We start from the raw sequence: 21,447 nt of genomic DNA on the forward strand, positions 1-21,447 counted from the left end.
TTATGTTAAACAACAATGTCATTAACCATATCTTCATTTCATGAATCGCCCTTTCAGATTTTTTGTGGACATATGATTGGTCGGGGCTGTTTTTGCTGAAAGTTGTACACCGTTTTCAACCGAGACATACTTTAGAGTTGTCAATCAGACACCTTACCAGAGTGTTTCCTTTTCCTGTTGAGTAAGGATTCTGGTTCCTGAAAAAAGGTGAATAATACGCTGTCACACACAGGGAATTCAAATGTATCTCAACTCCTAAAAGTGCAAACCAGTTATCTGTCAAAGGCAAACAGAAAAGTGTAACAGACAAAGAAAACGGTCCAGCTATCAATATTCAATCAATCACATATTTATTTACAGCATTGCAAAAGTTGTTTGTTTCAGAGAGATTTATGGAGAGCTTAAAGTGAAAGTCCACAAAGAGCCACGAAGCAGAACAGTTCAGAGTTCAAGTGTCTGCAGTTAAGCCAACGCAGCACAATACTGTATCATTGACAGACGCCAAGAGACATTATTGGAATAATACAGGCATTATTTGTCACACCCCTAACCACAACGGTTACTCTACTAAAACTGAATGTCTGACATTCATCTAAACTACCACCAGCTACCAGTGCAGGTTCAGAGTCCACTTCTCCGTGCTCCGGTTCCTCCAGCTGCTCCGTATCCATCTTTAAGTCTCTCAGGCTGACTTCACCCACTGGGCCCGCTTCACCATCCATCTGCACAGCAGGCATGAGATGGACAGCAGCAATATTACAGGTTATTACCATTAGAAACTATAAGGTATTCTTGCAAAACATTCCACATCTCTTGCAAAAGCAAACCTATCAAACTCTTTAAACTATTTTAGAAACTTGTGTTTTTGCACAATAGAGTAACACAAACCATCATGAGAACAAGCACACAAAGCACCAAGTTACACGTTATTCTTGAAAGGGAGAATAAAGTGTAACTTCAGAAAGTTAAGGTCTCACTTTTATAATTGGAGAGTTGACGGGAAGGGAAACTTTAGTTACATCCGGTTTTGTCGACGGATGGAGACGAGCTAACAGTTAGCTAGCTAACAACAGCAAATACATTTAACTTCATGTCGGTCACAAGTCTCAACTACGGCCTGAACCGAACAGTCGAGGGAAAGCTGCTGACTCACGTTTAGTATGTGGCCGTCCTTCCCGCTGACTCACGTTTAGCAGCCCGGAGTGATTTAATGGGTGACTCATTAGTGTGTGTTGGTGCAGCTGGCTGGGCGGAGGCAAACAAGCCGTTAGGGTTTGTTTGTTTGATGATGATTCATGTTTACTTCTTGACACCTACAGTTATTGCACCATGCATTTTACATAGTATACGCCCATTCGTTTCAAATAAAACGTTTTATGTGGACCTTTACTTCATAGGTAACACTTTACAGCCTAAAGTGTGGTGTTTTTAATGGTTGTGAGCCTGGCCTCTTATTTCCAAGTGAGGGAGGGACTGTTTTAGTCAAGTAAACTCCAAAAATACAATAAGCTTCAGTCATTTATTCCCAATGGACTCAACTACTAAAATATATCCAAGACTGCTCTTTGAATACAATCGTCCCATTCCATTTAGCATGTTTTTCACTGCATCGATGATTGATTTTTAGCCCAATAATTTGGTGTCTGTCATCAGCTGGATTTCCAGGCCAGAAATCACAAATCTGCTTCAAAGTGCTGTATGATCTGTGCAGTATACATCCCCCCTCCTCTCCTTGGAGCCCAAACACTATATGTGTTAATATTGATTCCAAGCAGCAAATCTCTCCTGTTTCAACATGACATGCACTTGTGCTTAACCCTCCTGTTATCTGTTATCTGTGGGGTCAATTTTGGGGTAACATTATTATTATTTGTTTGCTTCATATTCAGTGACTTTTCCTACTTTAAAATGGGCAAATAGGTGAACACATAATTAACATAATATGTTTTCAGTGTCTTTGGATGCATTTACAAATGTGTTGACTTCCAAAAATGGAAAGTTATCACAGTCCAGCCCCCCACTTGAATGACCAGGTAGATTTAGTGCTACTAATGTTTTTCACATAATACCTATTCTGGATGTAAGGGGTGGGAGGGTAATGGGTTATTTATGTAGTCAACAAACATGAAGTACCTGAAGCATAAACCTGGGTAACAATTTAGATTATAATCATTTTCTAAAGGTTTAAATGGCTGGGGTCAAATTGACAAGAAGGATAACAAAGCGCCACTGCGAGCCAGGCCTTCTCACCATACTGGTGCAGCTATGGCTTTGGAAAGCCTTCCCATGAGAGGGAAGCAGCATATTAATGCCTGTTTTGAGGATGATATAGCTATGTGTCCACATACTTTTGGCCATTTAGTGTAGTATTTTTTTAGTAAGTTTTTAAACAAACAAGGACAAACTAAAAAGAAAAGTACCTTTTTTAAAAAAGGTACTTTTTTATATGCTTTTTATTCCACTGCTCATATCTGCTCTACTTTCTCAGCATTGCTTCTTGTTCTACTTTTCTTTCTCCTTGTGTGACTGCTGATAGTGATCCAGCGACGTGGTTCAACTTGTTCATGTTTCTGATGAACTAAGAAACTGTCGGTCTATTGTCTTGATACAATCACGTGGATGCTTTTCTCACTGACTTTAGTTGCTATTGCAACACTTCCTCTCTCTGGCTTCAGAAACTCACAGTCATGTTTAGTCGGCTCCTCCTCTCGTCTGATCCGACTTTGGAACTCCAAAGCTGCACAGTCACCGTTTGGCCTCCTCCCTCTGGAATCCAGGGCATTACTGAAACGGCCTTACTCACGCTTAGTCCCATAGTCCCTCCCTCAAAACTTTTCCAAGTTGTTCTCAAAGTTGCTGTGTCATGTTAACTCACAGTCCCCTCCTACTGTTTTTGCTGAAGTTGCCATATCATGTTAAGCTGAGGTTTTGTGAGGGGTGAGTTCCTGTTTTTATTCCGCTGCTGGAGGGAGGAGACAAAGGAGGGCCGTATAAAAGGAGAGACTGCTGAAGGCACACAGAGCACAGACTGTACTGTTCATCCAGAGACAAATCACTGTGGACAGACAACCGGCTACCAAACCTACAGACCTGCATCATAACTGGTGAGTAAAACACAACATCTACACTGCTGTTTTTGCCACACTTTGATTTCCTTAACCTCTTGCTGGTATTTTATAGTTCTGAAATATTAATTATAATGGCAAAAGCATGTTTTTTTTTTAAATCTCAACCTTTTTTTCAGGGCAACCATGGAGTCAGAGAAGAAGACACAGACGACAGCAGAGCAGATGAATGACAGGTGAGAATGAGCTGCTGTGATTTAGTGCATCGACATATTCATCCTTGAAAGGCTCCTAGTTACTGTGTTTAAACTGTTCTTAAAAAACATTAAACTTGCTAGTTCAGACAATGTTATCTATTTGTGCTGCAGTATCCAACAGCAGGTTTTCTAGCACGGTGTGTGCTTTCTGTTGATGCTCGTGAAATCTTATCAGCTGTACGTAGTAGCCTTTGACAGATAGACACCTATAGGTGCTGTAATCCACACAATGTATAACGCATGTACCCATCTCTGTTCTTATGTTCATGTCATGCTTTCCTCTCTCACCTCTTACCCGTTTCCTTTTTACAGTGATCTGTCAGAACAAATCAAATTGGTGACAAAGGACAGTCACGTCAGGGCAGAAAACACAGAACTGATGCTGAGCTTTCAGCGAGGAAACATCAGCCTGCCTCAGTACAAGGTAAGATATTTCAAATCCATTCTTATTGAGCGATCTCACTTTTGTTCATACCATTTCATATAGAGGGCTGTTGGCTACTGTTATCTCTTTGCGTTGACACCACCTGTCCTCCTCCTCCTCCTCTTCTTCAGCTCCTCTTGTGCTCGCTGTATGAAATCTACAAGGCCTTGGAGGAAGAGATGGACAGGAACTCCCACCACACTGGTGTCGCTCCCATTTACTTCCCGACTGAACTGGCCAGACTGGAGGCCATCGAGAGGGACCTGGAACACTTCTACGGCCAGGACTGGAGAGAGAAGATTGTTGTCCCTGCAGCCACTAAAAGATACTGCCACAGACTCAGACAAGTATGTTTCAGCACAGTATGTTATGTTTATCACTCAATCATTCATATACTGTTTGATACTAAAAACACTCTTCATCCCTGTTTTTTTCAGATTGGGAAAGAAAACCCAGAATTTCTGGTTGCCCATGCTTACACTCGGTACCTAGGTGATCTATCTGGGGGGCAGATCCTGGGTCGAATCGCCCAGAAGTCCATGGGGCTGAAGGGCAGCGAGGGTCTGTCATTCTTTGCCTTCCCTGGCGTGTCCAGCCCCAAACTGTTCAAACAGCTGTATCGCAGCCGGATGAACAGCGTGGAGCTCACGGAGGAGGAGAGGAACGGTGTGCTGGAGGAAGCTGTCAGAGCGTTTGAGTTAAACATTCAGGTACAGAGCGATGACTGTTGGGCAACTTAAAACAGAAATGTCCCTGTAAACTTAACTCACAAGACTGACCTGTGCTCTTGTGATCGTTTAAGCAGAGCAGCTGATGGATTTCTTGCCTTTTGTTTTACAGGTCTTTGATGATTTGCAGAAGATGCTGCTGCTGAGCGTCACTGAAAACAAGCTGCAGACTTGTTCTACCCAAAACGCAAAAACACTCCAGATGCCCGCAGCCATCATCACAACGACCCCGCTGCTCCGGATGGTGCTCGGACTATTTGTGGCTCTGACCACAGTCAGTATAGGATTCTACGCCCTATAGAGAAGATATATATATATATATATGTATATATATATATATGGACAGAGTTATATGTGTTGGTCTGCTGCTGATACTGCAGACAAACTGTTGTCAGATTGTAAATACCTGTGAATTGAGAAAATACTGTAAAATGTCTTTGTAATTTAACTGAAAACCTTATTTTACGACGTTTGCACGAAAGTTGAGCTGTGATTTTTGATTTCTACTTTTTGTATTATTTTCTGTCTCACATCGTTACCCAGTGTGCATTACAATGTTCAATAAATGTGCCTGTAATACTGTAAATATGATCCCTTTTTAATAAAATCTTCTATTGGAAGAAAGTACCTCTTCCTCGTCCTCCTTCAGTTTGTCAAGTATTCTCCAGTCCGTCAGCTGGCATTTTCTTGTATTGGGAACGATGCTGATGTTCAGGTTGCAGCTGGTCCACATGTGCACTAATGCTGTGCATGTGTTGGCCCTTGGTCTTATAATAGTTGGTAAAAAACTGGGAAACATTACCTGAACATTTAATTGCACAATTTAAGAACACAACTGCTATTCAACAATCTACTGCACCTGATCGGCTTCAACACACAACAGAAAGACAACACATCGTTGTTGTTTACATTTTGGTATCCACTTTTATTGTAGTTTCATGATTTTCCTAAAATCTGTGCACCGGTGGCGCGCTTTATAAATTAAAACAAACTGATTTTTATCGGTAGCCAGAGCACATTTCTGGCTTCATTTCCGGCCTAATTCATAGTGACACAAATCAGACCAGTGCTGGTATCGGTTTCCCCCGAGAGGACAACTAATACAAAAACTAAAAGCAACGTCAGAAATGATTGTACTTCACAGGAATTATCTTACCTCAACTTTAAAAAGGCACAGCAGCCTGAGTAAATCAGAAATGTCATCTTATGTCATGTATACTGTCCAAATCTTTGAAAGCTGAAATGATGCTCCTCTCTACTGCTGTAGCTTCTATTTCAGCACTTTACTTGCTTGTGCTATACATCGGTATCAGATCGTAAACTCCAATACCAAAAGCAATTTTGTTTAACCCAGAAGCTCTGGAAATTCAACACTTGCTGTAAGAAGGCGGTCAACACAAAACAAATCCATCAGCTCCAAACTAGAAGAAGAGATGGAACTACAACCAGGTTTACAAGTGACGGGGTTAACTCACAATGTGACCTCGTCGTGCTGATCTCTACCAACCATCTCCTCAAAAAACACACACGTATCAAAACACACAATCATCTACTGAACCTACACGCTACAGTGTGCCAGGTGGGGGGTATCCCAAGGTGCTTGCACAGCATATCTTGTCTTTGTAAATGTCACTGGCAGTAAACAATGAAAAGGACAGAAAAAAAGAAAACGGAGCACAAAGGAGAGGCAAAGCAAAGGAGAGGGAAAAAACACCAACATTTATAAAAGCAGCTTCAACAAAAGTACTGACAACCCTGGTCAAATAAAATCAATTTAATTTTCAAATAGCGATCTTAAATGACACCATTGGATCTCGTGGTGATGTAGAGATGAGTGTTCATGGGACCTCATAACATAACTTTGCTCAGAAAAACTTTTTTTTTATGATTGCATATCAGAAAAGAGGCCTGTGTTTGTGTGACATTCAAGGCCACAGTACCTTCACATGACCGAGACAAATTTCCCACATATTGCACATTACGTCTACAAAGGGGAAGTAAATTGCATTGGTGACGAGCATGAAATTACCATAAAAATCACAAATTAAAACGGACTGTTAGTCCTACAAAAGTGAGATTACTTTGCAGTAATATTTTGCTACGAGTACAGCTTTCTGTTTTCTTCATCTAGCTTGATTTGGCACGTTGTCCTACTGTAAAAGGCAAAGAGTTTCCAAAGCCCAAATAGGGGCAGAGCAGACTTAAGCAATGTGCTGCAGAGCACAGTTTCCAACACCTGTCTGCTAAAACACCCTCCGAACATCTGCATAGCGCCACATCTCCTTGGCTACCTGTTTGAACGGCTAGGACAGTGTCGGCTAAAAAAGGTGCAGTTACGTTTAGGCAGGAGGAGCCATCGTGGGGCTTCTCAGTTGGTTTCGTAAGAGGACAGCAGGGCTGCATCTACCGGCTCCATGCAGGAGGGGCAGGTGAAGGAGCGCATCAGCCAGGGGTCGATGCAATCCACGTGGTAGATGTGAAGACACGGCAAGAACCGAATGGGATCACCGTACTCAAAATCCATCATGCAGATCACGCACCTGAAGGAGAGACAAAGTTACATCAAACACAAACACAATGTAAAGCACAGAATGCAATAAGACTTGTGAAACATGTACATCTGATTAACCAGAAACAGTATGACTGCAATTGTTTATCAAACTCAGCTGGCTACCTTCATGTAGGAAGTAAAGGAGTGAGCAGATGAGACAAATGTGTTTTGGGGTGACGCTGTTCCTTCACTCCACACTGGCTCATATTGGAGGCACTTTCAGACATTTACTAATAAAGTGGTACCTGATATAACTTTCAAATAAGCCCATAGATTATCACCGCAGTGACGTTGGGCTGAGCCTCTGTTTGTGTTGTGATCTCTTGTAAGTCCAGTTTTTTATTGTACAATGTATTATTCTGTTGACTTTAAAGTTTTTGTTTTAGTCAGTGAGCATTTTATTTACTCAATACTACAGGATCCCACTGTGACTAAAGGCTCGAAGTACAGCTATATTTAAAAACCCAGTACAAAAATCAGCCCAGTCCATCGTGTTCATTCTAAGCAACAACAAAATAAATGGACGTATTTTCGACTCACTCTTTAACTTTCTTGTCAGAGGGGTCGGAGCCTTGGTCGAACATGCCTTTGGGCAGGTGATGGATGAGACCGATTCGCTGGGCAATGCGGACCTGCTCCTCCTCGGTCAGCTGGTAAGCCAGGCGACTCTCCCCTGGGGTGGGATGGTACACGGGCATGGGCTGGGTGCGCTCCTGGAAAAGAAGGAACATCATTTATGAAGCAAGTCTTCTCGTGGCGCTCCTGTGCTCCTGTGCACACAGGCAGGATGGACATCTTATACGTTAGTGATGATGGATGACATTAAAACATCTGGGATTTTCATTGTCATAATTTGTATTTAGAATATATATATATATATATATGTATACGATGCCAGCATTGTAATTACAGTTAGATCACATGTTCTAAATGTACAGCACAGTGACTATTATAACATAACAGTATGTTCAGTACTTAAATGTTAAAGTAGAAGCAAAAGCACGCTTTGAAAATATTAAACTCAAGTGAAGTGTGTTTAAGTGATCAGCAAACAGAAGGGGATCAAAGTTAAGACAAACTTATTATTTCTATATTGCTATTAGACATTAATGACAACAGTCTGAGCCTGTCAGCGGCACGGAAGTTACCCTTGAACTGCAATAAACAAAACACGAAGGCGACATGCTGTTGAATCATGCGAGGCGTATTCGTCTCCAGCCCCAGCAGCTCACCTGGTAGGGCGGCGGAGGCTCCCCGGGCAGACTGCCCCCCTCGGACTCGTTCAGCAGCGACAGGTCGTCCGCACCTTGTGAAAACAGGCAGTTCCCCATTGAACCGAGACCAGCATGAGAGAGGCCCGCCGCGCTCAGAGGGTGGCGGACACTTAGCAAGCGTCCACGGAAGCTAAGCTAACTATTAACGTTTGGACGAGTTGGCTTGGCGTTAGCTTAGCTCGCCGTTAGCTGATAGTTTGTTGTCATTCTGCGAAGAGCTCGACGGGAAAACGACGGGAGAAGCGTCGAGGCTCCCCCGGGGGATGAAACGCCCGATGTCGAACTACACGGTGGCGGCTAAAACGACTGGTGACAGAGATTTCATCCGTCACGGCGAGGTGTTTCGTGTGTGTCTCTGGTTGTATGTTGCCGTCTTGTGTTTACAAAAAACACAAACCGGAATATCGTCATCAGAAACGCTACACTTCCGCCTTCAAACCGTGCTCCTCAGACATTCAAAATAAAAGCTTTTTTTTAAGTTATTGAATCGCCTCGCACATGGACGGATTACGATACAATGAGTAAAGACGTACCGGTAGTTTTATTTATCTGTAGCATTTATACAAAGTACAATAGCTCAATGTAAAACATATATAGGAACCCCTCAATGAAAGAGAGACAGGTTCTATTTTCTTATACTGTATACTGTTATATTAATGTGTGAGTATTTAATTTCAATGTTTCTGTAGAGAGAGCATTTCTACTTTTAGAACTGTGACTTCTCAACTAGAAATGTTCAAACAGAGGTGGATGTCGGACCTCTTGAGCATTTGGGCCTACCTGATTGGCCTCTTCAGCACGTATTTCTACTTGATGTAAAAACAAAATTAAGAAAAATAAAAACAGGACTTACAATTTAACCAGTGTGGACACTATATGGCTTTTTATGACTGAAACACAGATTATATATGTCAACAGCTCACGGCACACTGCTCTGTGCAAGGAAAACATTAGTTTCTTTTGACCTACATTATACAGATAAGGGTTGCATTTCTTTGCCTTTTCTTCATTCATAAATACACATCAGACGACACGTTGAGGATTTAACACAAGATCAGGCGAAACCTACTAAATGGCTGGACCGTGTGCCGTCAATGTGCTTAATTGCAGATCACAAACTACATTTGAGTAAAATGTTCCAAGACTAAAACTTTGTACTCATATCTTAAGATGTTTGATTTGAAAGATCTTATAATGAAGCAGATTACACTTGTTATGGTAATTCAAGTCTAAACATCTCAACCTCAACGTTTGTTTTGTTAAACATCACACGGATTTAGCTTTTAGGCCCTGATAAATGGTAACTTCTTTAGCTTTTAGATTCGTCGTATTCTGTGTGTTCTAGATGTGTTGACTTCTCCTTCATATCACCAGCATTACAAACACTGCAGCGAGTGCGTCTGTTTGAGTCTTGAATGCAGCTGTTCACTCTGACTGGACTGTGCTGCAGCTTCATGAGCAACGACCCTTGGTGACGTAGTACACTCGACTGACCAATAGTGCAACTTGATCACTTATCTACTCAACCACAGAACCACTTATAGGGCCCTCTACGGTCCAGCGGAAAAAAACACCTTTGTGATGCTGGCTTTTACTCTGAAGTTGACTATTGCCGGATGTAGTTAACGGGCAGATTGCTTCAAGGAAGACGACCGAAGGCACGTTGAAGGAGAGCAACCTGCGGTTTCTCTGCTGGACCGTCCTGCTCAACATCTGTCTGTCTGTCTGTCTGGAAAATGGTAAGCGGAACAGGCAACACATGTTTAACAAGAGCTTAAGGCAACGGTTTTATTGACACGTTGCAAACATCTCACTGTAATACAAATGTTTGATTAGCGACATAAACACTTTTACTGTAACGCATTCGAGACAGCTACCTCGCTGTGTGTGTAGTGTTATGATGTAGGTGGTAACTTATTAATAGTGCCTCAGAAGGACTGCTCCTGATGTTACAAGGTAGTAATACTGAATCCATAACTTACTGCCCCAAAGCAGCGGCTCCCACCGACCAAACTCCATTATATTTCTAATATATTATGAACAAAATAATAATCATCATGTCATGTTTCTGTGCATTTTTTCTCCCTACGCTATGATCAGGCCTGCAAATCTAAATTCCCATCATTTACAATTAGTATTTATTCAGTGCATACAATACATGTTAACAAACACGTGAATTTTGACAAATGTACTAATTTTTTGACAAATGTACTTATTGTAAGTCGCTTTGGACAAAAGCGTCTGTGAAAAATGTGATGTAATGCAGCACGGAAATCTGGTTTAGTGAGTGTGGCGCCTTGGCTCTGAGTCATCACTCATCGGAACATACACTGATAGTAGGGATGTCCCGATCCTGGCCTGCACGGGCCTGCACGGGAAAATCCCGATCCGATTTGTTTTCAAAACTCCGGTCCGTGTTTTCCAGCGCACCGATGTAGGTAATCCATTCCAGTTTTTTTCATTTTTTTCCGCAAAATCCGGTCCGCGTTTTCCAGCACACCTAGCGCACACCTAGCGACTTGTCCAGCATCCCCTTAACAACAACAAGACGGACTTGTCTGTGCATGTCCCACTAAGAATTTAAAGTTATCGATAAAAATGTCAGCTGTGTGGGATTATTTTACCCTAAAAGACGATGTTTGTGTGGTTAATTGACTATTTATTTTCTACTCAGGTTTTCTGTGTGTTTTGCTTTTTTTTATACAGTTTACAATATTTGCACTGATGGCTTTTTAAGCCTTGGTTTACACTCTTGTTGTTCAAGAGCAGAGCACTGATGCAAATTCAGTTTGTGTGGTTAATTGACTATTTATTATTTTGTCTATTTTGTGTTTATTTAACCCTGTTAAGAATAAACAGGTCAGCTTCTCATTACCAACCATTGTGGATTATTCAAACTAACCTAATTAAGTTGGCTAGTTGTTCTTAAGTCTGACAACAAAATAAGTAAATATCTTTAATCTTTAATACATGCTTGGATCGTCCGGTATCGGTATCGGCCGATACTAAAAGCTACAATATCGGTATCGGATCGGAAGTGCAAAAAGCTGGATCGGGACATACCTGATAGGGGAGTGAGAACAGCACTTTGACTTTCCTCTGTCTCTTCCCACATTCAGGCCACCGCTCCACCACCACCACCACCACCACCACCTCCTAAATTGTGTAGAAACCAGCCCCGTAGTATCAGTCCTCCACCGTGCCCTGGGTATGCTGCAATACCATTTGTTTCTGTTGACACTCCTCCAGTCCCAGAGACAAATCCTCCACCAGAGGCCATACATGACGCAGGGGTAAGTACCTCCACAATCTGTCTACAGTTTTCTGAGATCTCTTATAGATCTGATTGTGTAACGCCTGACATCCAGGGCACACCAGCTCCACCACTGCTCCCAGTTCAAAATGGATCCCCGTCTCCCCCATTGGAAGGACAAGAAGATAATCTGTCTGATAGCGAAGAGAAATGGAATCCAGTGCAGGAAACCAGTCCTGCACCACAGGTAGATTGTCTTTACGCACAAACTCCTTTTCACTTTCTATGGCATGTAAAAAAACAACAACAACAACAACAACAACAACAACAAGAAATAACTGTTAATGTTCCTTCTGTCTCAAGATGACAATGCAGCAAGATGAAACAGGCATTCAGATGGACCAGGCTGCAGAGGACCAACTGATCTGAACAAACATGCACTATACTTGAAAACGCTGCTCTGACCTGCGATCACACACACACACACACACACACACACACACACACACACACACACACACACACACACACACACACACACACACACACACCGGTACAGTTGAGGGAGCACAACGCTTTCTGTTCAGGCCAATGATGGTTGAATATGTTACTTAAGCCTTCAGTCATCATCATTGTTACTTTACTGAATTTGTAATTTAGTGCTTTGCTTTTTCACTTTATAGTGCCTTTGAGAAACTCTCAAGCTTAAGAATAGATATTTTAGTATTGTAACGGTATAAATCTAACATCAAGTTATTACAAATAACCCCATAGTTGGACTGTAGCTCACTGATTCTTAGGAATTTGGATAAAACATGTCCCACTAAGAAAAGTTCTAATTCTGTTGGAAATGAATAACATTTTCATGAATAAAAATAATCTAGGTTATAATCAGGGGGTCCTTTGCACAAATGTAAGGTTATTTTATTGGTTTATTTTTAATTTGTATTCATTTAATGATCATATGCTGGCCTATTGCCTACAAAATCAGTTGTCCTCGGATAGAATAATCATTTCAACTTGATTAAAAAAAACAAAAAGTAATAATTTAATTTAAAAATATCTTTACCACATGAAAGTGTACATTGTAATATGTATTCAAAACACAAAAAGGTGAGTTTTGAACTATATTTACAATTATTTTTGGTTGCTCAAAATGTGTCCCACATGTGTCCCTATTTTCTCTTAAACTTGTTCATATTTTTGGACACTGTTACTGTCTCAACCATAACATGTAAACACCGTCTCTTTTGTATAAAAAATATTAGATGAGATTATGACATAAATGTATACTTTTAAAGAAGAGGTTTGAAGTAACAGAGGGGGAAAAAGATGGCTAATATGAAGACCTCTTGCATATCATATGAAAGAGTAGGTTTTTGTCACCAACGTCGGATGTCACCACCGTCGGATGTCACCACCGTCAGGTTTTCTGCTGCTGGCTGCTGCAAACAAGCCCTTCTGTCTGACGGTGGTGACGTACAGTTTGACGGTGGTGACAAAAACCTCCAAATGGTCCTCAACGGAGGCTAGAATATAATTGTTGATCACAATAAATACCAATATGACCTGTAATGTTTCATTAACCACTTTTATATTTTTATTTATGTAATTCCCCCTATATTTCTTTCTAGAATAAGCGGGATAATGGACTTCATGGCATTAGACTATCTGCATGTCGTGGCCGCATTACAGCCTTGAACGTGCATTAACTTTGGATAGTCTAATGGTGTGTTATCCATTATCCCTTACTTATGCCATGTTCATTTGGCTTACGTCATTTGGGATGCACATACAGTAATGCACTACCTACTGTGGAAGAAAATGTGTTACCTTAGTTTTCTTATTTGTTTCTTTATAATGCTCCTTTCTCTCGGGAACATCAAATGTCCTGCTGAGCTGTTTCTATTGAATTTAACCCTTGCAGTCTTGATGAAAAGACTCTTTGATCTTTCCCTGTTCCTGGACTGTCTCCGTAACATTCGTCTTTCATACATTGATCATTGATGAGTGACCCCTGTAGTGACATCGTCTAGCTCTCCCGAGAACGGTCACACCTTGTAGATATCAACAGATGTCTCTTCCTCTGTAGAGAGACGTGTGTTGATTCAATGCAATTCCACTCATGACGCCTTCCCTTTTGTTCTCTCGAATGTTCTGTATAAATCCAACTCGGCCAGGCCATTCGAGAGACTGGATCTTCATGGATACACTGTGAATTTCTTTTCTCCACTGTCAGTGATTAAACCTCATTTGAACCAGCTACAGAATTGGACCTGAAGAGTTTTCTTCCACACTACCTACATAGCACATCATACAATATCCCTGGTAGGCTATACATCTCCAATGACTAAAGCCACATGAAAATGGCATGACAGCATTTATCCTAATCTAACATTCACTGTAATTCCCCCCAATTTCATTACACTCAACTTTGACTTTATGTATTTTAGGAAGTTATGGCTAGGCATCAGCTATCTGTGGAGGAGAGAAGGAGAAAAAACAGGGAATATCAAAGGAAGCGGAGAGAGAAAATACACAGTGAGGCAGAGTTAAAGGAGCAGAACAGAAAGGCAAAGATAAAAAATATCAATGACTTGAATGAAAGGGACGAGGGAAGAGAAGTCAGAGAAAGACTTGGAAACATGTATCAAGAGAACGTAGGAGAAACAGGCTCAGATCACCCAGAAACTCCCCCAGACAGTTTATAATGTATTATTTTAGGGGGCACTAGATGACAGTTTAAGATGATTTCAGTGATGCATTTTACATTATTCCTACTGGTTATGACTTTATTTTTTACTATGATTTGATATTTGATGATATGGGGATGGGATACTTCTAATAATGAGGTTGCTTAATTGTACCTTATATTCCTTGAAAAATGTTTATCACAGTGCTCAGGATTGTTATTTTATGGACCAAAAGTTAAATAAAGTTGTTAAGCAAGAAGCTATTGACTGGAGTGGTATACATTTTGGAATTGTATGCTGTAATGAGGCCACTGTCACCACCGTCAGTTCTAAAGTCACCACCGTCAGAGGGAGTTTTATTTGTTTTAAATGAATATGCTTACAATTTTTTCTTCAGTGCTGTTGAGTTATTCAAGTAATAGTCTCTTTTAATACAAAAATATGTTTGTTAAATAAAAGAACATTACTCTTTCTATTTAGGCTTAAAGTGAATGTTGTATGATGTTAGATCTTTTAAAGGAGAACACGTGAAACAGTATAAAAAATGAACAAAATCGAATAATCAACATTAAACAGCATATATGTGTACTAAGAATGCCACATAATGATTTAAAAACTCTAAATACAAATTAGACCAAATATATAAGAAATTATTTGCTTTTTATTGTGTCTGACGGTGTTGACAAAAACAAAGTTCTAACTGGAAAACGCCTATTTTATGAAAAAAAAAATACAAAATGGGGAGGTTGTACCGGTACATTGCTGAAAAGCCAAAACCTTGGTCTATTATGATATACCTTCAGATTGTGTAATTTAACTAACTTTTTATTTTCAAAATTAAAACCTGTTTTATCCAAATTCCCAAGAATCAGTGAGCTACATAGTAGCTACATGATGGAATAACAACTTCCAGGTCTTTCATGTGATGCCAAGGGGCCCAAAAGACTTTGGCCATAGACTTACATTTGGGAAAATGTATTTGTCACACGGATGATTTTTCCTTTTAATGGCGTTTCAATTTGCCAGTTAAAACACATCCATTACTTCACCTTGTCTTTACATGGCAAATAGTTGTTTGCTGCTTATACTCATGCACTAAATCCTGTAAATTGCACCTTGTAAGGAATTGTAGAATCAATTGTTTTTGGAGCTTGACCTTAAATTTGTGATATCTCGACCTGCGGTTTAAATTTGAAGCTTTCTATTTTAATCTGTCTCCTCTGAGTTCCCGTTTTATGGAATTATCTGCAAGAACCCTTTTATTCAAAGTATATTCTCTATACGTAGAGCACTTGAATTTAATGTATACTGTAATAACATTGGTTTTATTTATTTTTTATGTTACAATGTTTTGGATTATTTATTTGAATGCACATTTGGAGCAAATTTTGCATTTGCTACTTGTTGTTTCCTAAATTAAACCCACAACCTTTAAAGATTAAATTTTTTTTAAAGGAAAGGTTGATAATACTTTGTTGTTCGTGCTTTATATGTAGGATCTAAAATCAGGAATCTACAGCCATGCTAGCTTAGCTAAATGCCATTGTCAACAGGTTAACATGCTCACAACATACTGTCGATTAGTGGTAGTCATGGTGACGTCACGCATTCGTTCAAACAGTGAATGGACGTGACCATATTTGGACCGTTGAGGAGCGACGGGTGGATCACACAAGCGGCAGAGCGGCATGCCGAGCAGCAACCTTACTGGATCTGGATCCATCTGGCTTCTGGTTTGAAGCTGTTAACAATGTTAGCTTAATAATTTAAGGTCAACTTTACAGATAAGTGTTAAAGTCATCTTAGTAGCATACATGTCAATCACAAGGTAGTCACACCCTCAAGCATCCCCTGCTTTACGGTCTATTTGACTGGATCATAATTTACTAAATGAACATCATGCTGGATTGAAGACTTGAAACTAGAGATTGAGACCAAACTCATATTTACATTGTTTACTGAGATGATAAATCAAGTGAGAAGTAGTATATAGACTTCGATACAATCTGGACTCACCCCCTGGTGGCTAGTAGATAGAATGCAACTTTAAGGCACTTCTGGTTTGACTTTACTTTTCAGAACTGGAGGTTTCCTCGTGTGTGTGTAGCAGATATAAAGGTATAATGTTCACCATCGCTGTGTTCTTTGGTGAACATGGCAGTTAACGATTCTTCATGCTAATTCTAATAATGCTGCACTAGTTACATAGAAGACAAGTACACTGTAATTGGCGTAACCTTATTTAGTCACTGGTCTACAGAAAGAAAAACATGACACAGCAAGATGGTACAGTCAAGAACATCCTTTTTATTCAATCAGGTGCTGCTCTTCTCAAACTGTGTTTTTCTTCTTATGGAAAAGAAACTGTAATTAACACATGCATTTCACCTAGAGCTCTGGGGGTGTTCTCACAAAGAAGTGGTGCTGCACTGAGGGCGTAGACAGAGGCGTAGAAGAGCTGGGAGTCAGGGGGCCTAGGGTGCTGCCTACTACACCAATAACCATACACGCTTAAGATAAAGAACAAAATGAACAAAGACACGGAGCAGTCCAGCATGAGGTGGTCGGAGGAGAACAAATGGAGGGACTTCCCTGAATCCTCAACAAATCTGAGAGATCAGGTTCATGCTGGCCTTTAATCCATCTGGTTGGTGTGTTGTAAATGGTTAATACTGCTGAGCCGTGAACAATAATACTTCACTTTAAAAGATTGGTTTGAATGGATGCGTATATGGATATGTCCTGGAAATGCAATCCCCCCTCGTTCAGCCTCGTGCAGGACACGTCCGGTTATAAGGTGCTTGTAGCTTTCATTTACAGTCCAAAGGCGTTCCTCGAAGAGAGCCTTAACGACATCATACCCTGATAGCAAATACTAAAAGAAATCCAAATTAAAAAGGAAACAAAACGGGGGGAATAAAACAAAGCCAAAAATAAATAGCTAAAACAAAAGAGCAAACTCTTATCCTAGTCAAAGCAGCCCCTTTCCAACATCCTGAAGCAGTTCATCCAGCCGCCTCGACCCTGTCACCGTCATCCCTAAAACCTGGTCAACCCGAACCCCTGAGCCCCTGTCGTCCTTTCCTAACCCACCCAAGGACACCCCCAAAAGCCCGTCAGTGTAATTTGTTCACTTACATTAGCTGTTGAATGGAGAAGCTGAAGAAGATGGGTATGGTAATACAATGTGAAGCATACAGACAAGAATAACATGTGAGCTAACTGCATTCTGCTCAGACAAAAGTTTTTCGGCAATATTTTTTTTTTCACCCTCCCAACAGCGGAGAGAGCAGAGAGGAGAGATAGAGAGAGAGCGAGAGAGAGAGAGAGAGAGAGAGAGAGACGGAGAGTGACGGACACACAGTTACAGACTACTCCAGTGTCTAAGAGAAAACAGACAGTGGAGACAGAGGGGAAGAAAAAAAGCAAGAGCTGAACGAGAACAAGTTTTTTTGCCTTTTCAAAAAGTTTTTTTTGTCATCATTTATCAATAAAAAGTAAAGAACTAATTCACACCAGTTTCCTTTTGTACTGTATGTATGTATATATGTATATACATATACATATATATCTTTACAGCTTTGAAAAGGAAGAGAGGATATAGGGGAGGTACAATGGAGGGGATTCATTTCGAAGGCGGGAGGAAAGAAGGTTGCTGCTGAGTGCTGAATGGGCGACGAGCGTTTTGCCTCCTCGCGGCACTCAGGGGCAACCTGCTACCTCCGATCAGTTTCGAAAAAAGGGGGGGGGGGGGGGAGCTGGATTACAAAATGGAGTCTGTGAACAAAAGGCACTTTTAAGGGACAACCTTTAACTGCTGGGAAACTATACACTACAGCACAAGCACTATAAGAGTCATTTACAGAGGAGGGGGAGGAACAGGGGAGAGGCTCACCTTGCTGCCTGTTTCACAAAGGGTTTAGATCTCAGTATTTTTTAAGCTACCTTTTCTTGTTGTTTTCTTCTGTTAACTGCAGGATACAAAAGGTCTAACCTATTACTCTTTCCATTGCATCTGGGTCTCAACACAACCTGCTGACATTTTTTTTCAAGCTCTAGATTCAGAAACATATCGACATGATCATGGGAATAAAAGATTTCTGGATGTGAAGCATCTCCCGCAGTACAGGGAGGAACTTGTCGTGTATTTATTTCAATGTATGAGATAAAAATGAGTTGAATTGGGAGGGTTGTTTTTGCTGGTGAGTTTCAGGCAGTGCACGGGTGAGTTATGTGAAGTGTTTCTTTTGACAGTATAGGTTTGTCTTTTTCTAAAGGTTGAACCCAAATGCCTTTTGTGTCACAACCTTAAGGAATAGGAACCTCTCCCCCCCACTCTATACAAATAGAAGAAGAATAAAAATAGAGAGAGGAATAATGCTGTTTCCTAAATGGTCTGTTATTTTTGTTCATTACCGTTCATTTACAATAGGTCTGAATGTACTTTATAGTTAAAGCACCTGTTTTCATCTGATGATAGAGAATTGTTTTGTTTTCTCAAGTTGTGTAGAATTTTCTTTTTTCCTTCAGCCCTCCCGCATTTTTATAAACAACTGATTACACATAAAACATTTAAAAAAAAGAGACAAAGGAAATAAAAACAAATACCCCCAACTTACAAAGACTAGGATTTTTCATGGCCCTCTGGTTTAGAGTCCCGGAGCTTATGGACTTGAAACAAATACATTTTTTTTCTCTTTTCTCTTAGCTTTCTTAAAAATCTCTAACAGACAAACACAATGATCTACCCAATGCATTGCACGTGGCTCAATCGACACATATTTTTCAATAATAATACTTTCCATCAAAAAACAAACACTTTTTTTTTCTTCAAACCTACTGTCGATTTTTGACATGTTCATCTAGGTATTATAATGCAGCGCTGCAGATGGCGATAGCGTGTGTCGTTTGATTCGTACTGGTAACAGTAAGGTGATGTTACTGAAACGGGTTGTGGGGGAGATGGGAGGGGAGGGGGTGGGGGATGGGAGGGCGTGAGAGTTCAGAAAATAACTAGACTGCCAACCAGCTCATGTAGTAAAAGTTAAAAAGGAGCATATATCATAAATATATATGTATAAGATCTCTCTCTCTCTCTCTGTCTTTACAAAAGAAAAGTTTGCAGTCCTCTATAAAGATCTGTCCTCGGCCAATGGTTTCCACGCCGACGCTACCATTCCCTGTAGCTCCAGCTTATATGTGGGACGAGAACCTGAAGTCAAGTTTATTACTAATTGCATGAAGGGAATACAGAGGCACTTTCATATATTGTTATAGTCTTGATATATGGTTTTAGTACATAGAGCTAATGTTACTAAAGAGGCTGAGAACGGCGTCTCAGCCTGGTTTACTATCCCTGCAAAACAGAACCAACAGCTAGGCAGTCCAGTTATTTTGTGAGGTCGGTTTTTGTTGGATTGTGTCATGATGAAAATAATACCAATAGCAAATTTCAATGTGAACATTTACATGGAAAAATAAAAAAATTCAAATTCAAATTAAAAAGACAAATCTTAAGTGAATGAAAAACCATTAACAAAGGCAGTTTGGAGAACCAAATATAAAGGCTTCCCTTTATTTTTTTGTGTCAGCTTGTTGGTGGTGTTAATGTGCATTTTACATGTGTGTGTGTGTGTGTGTGTGTGTGTTTGGGTGTAGTCCTCTGGGTTTTCCTGTGACTGGACTAAGGGATACGAGGTGAAGCAATGCAAGGGATGCATGTGATGAGCTGTTGTTACTGTGCTGTTGATACGTGAGAGATGTGGAGAAACTGCTGTTACTGTTTCTCAGAAATCGGAGCATGACACATAACTTATTACTGCAAACTAGAGGAAAAAACTGCTGTGACATGCAAGAGAAGGTTAAAAACAATCCAAGTGAGACAAAAAAAACCAAAACCAAATCTGGCAAAAAATAAAAAATGGAAATCACAAATAAAATGAAAAGCCTATAATATGAAGCCTGCGTGTGCATTACTGTAAATTAAATCCAATGCCTATGAATAACAAGAAGATGATTTTATGAGTGGTTGTGTGCCTGGAGAAGGTGGTCTGTATGTGCTGTGCTGCAAGCGTGCAGGTGTGTGTGTTTGTGTGTGTTCGGCATGTTTCAGGGCCGAGACCTGAATGTCAGCACAGCCACATCCCTGCCGTGGCAGCCAGCCTCGACTCACTTCTCTGATCGCTCGTCTGACCGCCCATGTGCAATACCGTTCATCCCTTATCAAAAATTAATAGTGCATAGGTGAGGGGACGAAAGAGCACATGTAGAGTTAGTGTTATGACTGTCTGTCGTGTGTTCACTCGCTCGCACTCGCCTCATGGCTATCACTTCTCCCACAGCAGGACGCCCCTGATACTTGACAGGTAAACATAGACCAGCCACTTAGTGCATATATGTCACACCATTGGATGGTGTCACCATGATTGGCCAATCAGAAATTAAAAGAGGTTCAGGGCTGAGCGAACGAAGCGTCGAGTGTGGCGACACACAGGCATGTGGCTGCGTTAACGGTCTGGACCCTGGGCAGCGCTGATCTCCGGGTGGTGGTGGTGATGGTGGGGGGGTGGGGGGTGTCAGGTAGGACCTGGAGGAGATGTGCGTGGGCAAATACACAGATATGGAGGCGTGCGAATGTGGGTGGCGATCTTTTCAACGTGCACATCCGACACCATTTACCACTACTTTTTTTTGTTTGGATCTCTCAGCCAATGCATGGAGTTTCATTGTGGAGACAACAAAATGAAAAAAAAGAAAATCATTAAAAAAAAGGAACAACAAATGTATGATTGGTCATTTGTCAGGTTGCCATATTGTGTTTCCTTTCTGACGTTTCGTGGTGTTTGTGTGAGAGACAGTTGCTCATCTTCCTCTTCCTCTTCCTTGCATTCTGAGTCTGTCCACTCAATCTCATAGAAGCCTCCTGCATGAAGGGGAACGTTCCTGTTCAAATTGTGTTGGATCGGGACTCCTCTTGGGTTGGTGTGTTTTTATTTTTTTGAGTTCTGTAGTAGTACTTTGAATAGTGTTGGCTAGAGAGAAAGACCTTTTAGTGTCAGCAGTCTGTTCTTAATCAGCGGTGATGTGTTTGTTTTTCAAATTTCAAATTTTCATGACACATTTTGGCTCTTGAATCAGAGAGGCCTTGTCAGAGGAACCAGGACTGTGGAGAAGAAACAGAGCAATTAGTCTTTAAGCAACAT

At 40.8% G+C, this 21,447-nt stretch overlaps 4 protein-coding genes across 14 annotated transcripts in view; 2 read left to right on the forward strand and 2 right to left on the reverse strand.

Annotated features, from left to right (window-relative positions):
- The first annotated feature begins 2,971 nt into the window (after nt 1-2,971).
- LOC311011135 (heme oxygenase-like) lies at nt 2,972-5,101 on the forward strand. The gene is made up of 6 exons (XM_084005894.1): nt 2,972-3,104; nt 3,245-3,301; nt 3,635-3,746; nt 3,878-4,093; nt 4,184-4,456; nt 4,587-5,101. Exons 2-6 carry the CDS (start codon nt 3,252-3,254, stop codon nt 4,773-4,775), a joined length of 840 nt encoding a protein of 279 aa, XP_083862020.1. The 5' UTR covers nt 2,972-3,104; nt 3,245-3,251; the 3' UTR covers nt 4,776-5,101.
- A 1,132-nt stretch (nt 5,102-6,233) lies between these two features.
- Nucleotides 6,234-8,684, reverse strand: rnf11a (ring finger protein 11a). Its single transcript, XM_084004875.1, has 3 exons — nt 8,258-8,684; nt 7,566-7,738; nt 6,234-7,014 (listed from the first exon to the last, which is right to left on the reverse strand). Exons 1-3 carry the CDS (start codon nt 8,354-8,356, stop codon nt 6,843-6,845), a joined length of 444 nt encoding a protein of 147 aa, XP_083861001.1. The 5' UTR covers nt 8,357-8,684; the 3' UTR covers nt 6,234-6,842.
- Nucleotides 8,685-9,942: 1,258 nt separating this feature from the next.
- LOC311010659 (uncharacterized protein) lies at nt 9,943-15,665 on the forward strand. 2 transcript variants are annotated; one of them, XR_014596814.1, is made up of 4 exons: nt 9,943-10,038; nt 11,419-11,592; nt 11,668-11,799; nt 11,916-15,665. XR_014596814.1 is itself a non-coding variant. In XM_084005244.1 (4 exons), the coding sequence occupies exons 1-4, from the start codon at nt 10,642-10,644 to the stop codon at nt 11,917-11,919; spliced, it is 402 nt and encodes a 133-aa protein (XP_083861370.1). In that variant the 5' UTR covers nt 10,641; the 3' UTR covers nt 11,920-15,665. The 2 variants fall into 2 exon arrangements, 1 of the variants encoding a protein (XP_083861370.1); XM_084005244.1 differs by lacking the exon at nt 9,943-10,038 and adding an exon at nt 10,641-10,733.
- Nucleotides 15,666-16,532: 867 nt separating this feature from the next.
- Nucleotides 16,533-21,447, reverse strand: part of LOC311010763 (nuclear factor 1 X-type-like) — a gene marked incomplete at its 3' end in the record, with an annotated part of 109,972 nt that continues 105,057 nt past the window's right edge. For all 10 annotated transcript variants that reach the window (XM_084005377.1, XM_084005371.1, XM_084005381.1 and 7 more), the window contains one exon: nt 16,533-21,407. In XM_084005377.1, the coding sequence (XP_083861503.1) occupies nt 21,393-21,407 (15 nt within the window). The remainder of the gene's footprint in view (nt 21,408-21,447) is intronic.

This window comes from Eutrigla gurnardus (genome assembly GCF_963514095.1).
Source record: "Eutrigla gurnardus genome assembly, chromosome: 3".
Lineage (NCBI taxonomy): Eukaryota > Metazoa > Chordata > Actinopteri > Perciformes > Triglidae > Eutrigla > Eutrigla gurnardus.

Bases quoted from the DNA above. Each gene is read 5' to 3' on its own strand.
- LOC311011135 (XM_084005894.1), top strand. From the start codon at position 3,252: ATGGAGTCAGAGAAGAAGACACAGACGACAGCAGAGCAGATGAATGAC. The intron at 3,302-3,634 runs GTGAGAATGAGC...TCCTTTTTACAG, and splicing joins GCAGAGCAGATGAATGACAG to TGATCTGTCAGAACAAATCA. The intron at 3,747-3,877 runs GTAAGATATTTC...CCTCTTCTTCAG, and splicing joins TCAGCCTGCCTCAGTACAAG to CTCCTCTTGTGCTCGCTGTA.
- rnf11a (XM_084004875.1), bottom strand. From the start codon at position 8,356: ATGGGGAACTGCCTGTTTTCACAAGGTGCGGACGACCTGTCGCTGCTG. The intron at 7,739-8,257 runs GTGAGCTGCTGG...CTTCTTTTCCAG, and splicing joins AGCCTCCGCCGCCCTACCAG to GAGCGCACCCAGCCCATGCC. The intron at 7,015-7,565 runs GTGAGTCGAAAA...TCTCTCCTTCAG, and splicing joins TCTGACAAGAAAGTTAAAGA to GTGCGTGATCTGCATGATGG.
- LOC311010659 (XM_084005244.1), top strand. From the start codon at position 10,642: ATGTCCCGATCCTGGCCTGCACGGGCCTGCACGGGAAAATCCCGATCC. The intron at 10,734-11,418 runs GTAGGTAATCCA...TCCCACATTCAG, and splicing joins GTGTTTTCCAGCGCACCGAT to GCCACCGCTCCACCACCACC. The intron at 11,593-11,667 runs GTAAGTACCTCC...CCTGACATCCAG, and splicing joins AGGCCATACATGACGCAGGG to GGCACACCAGCTCCACCACT.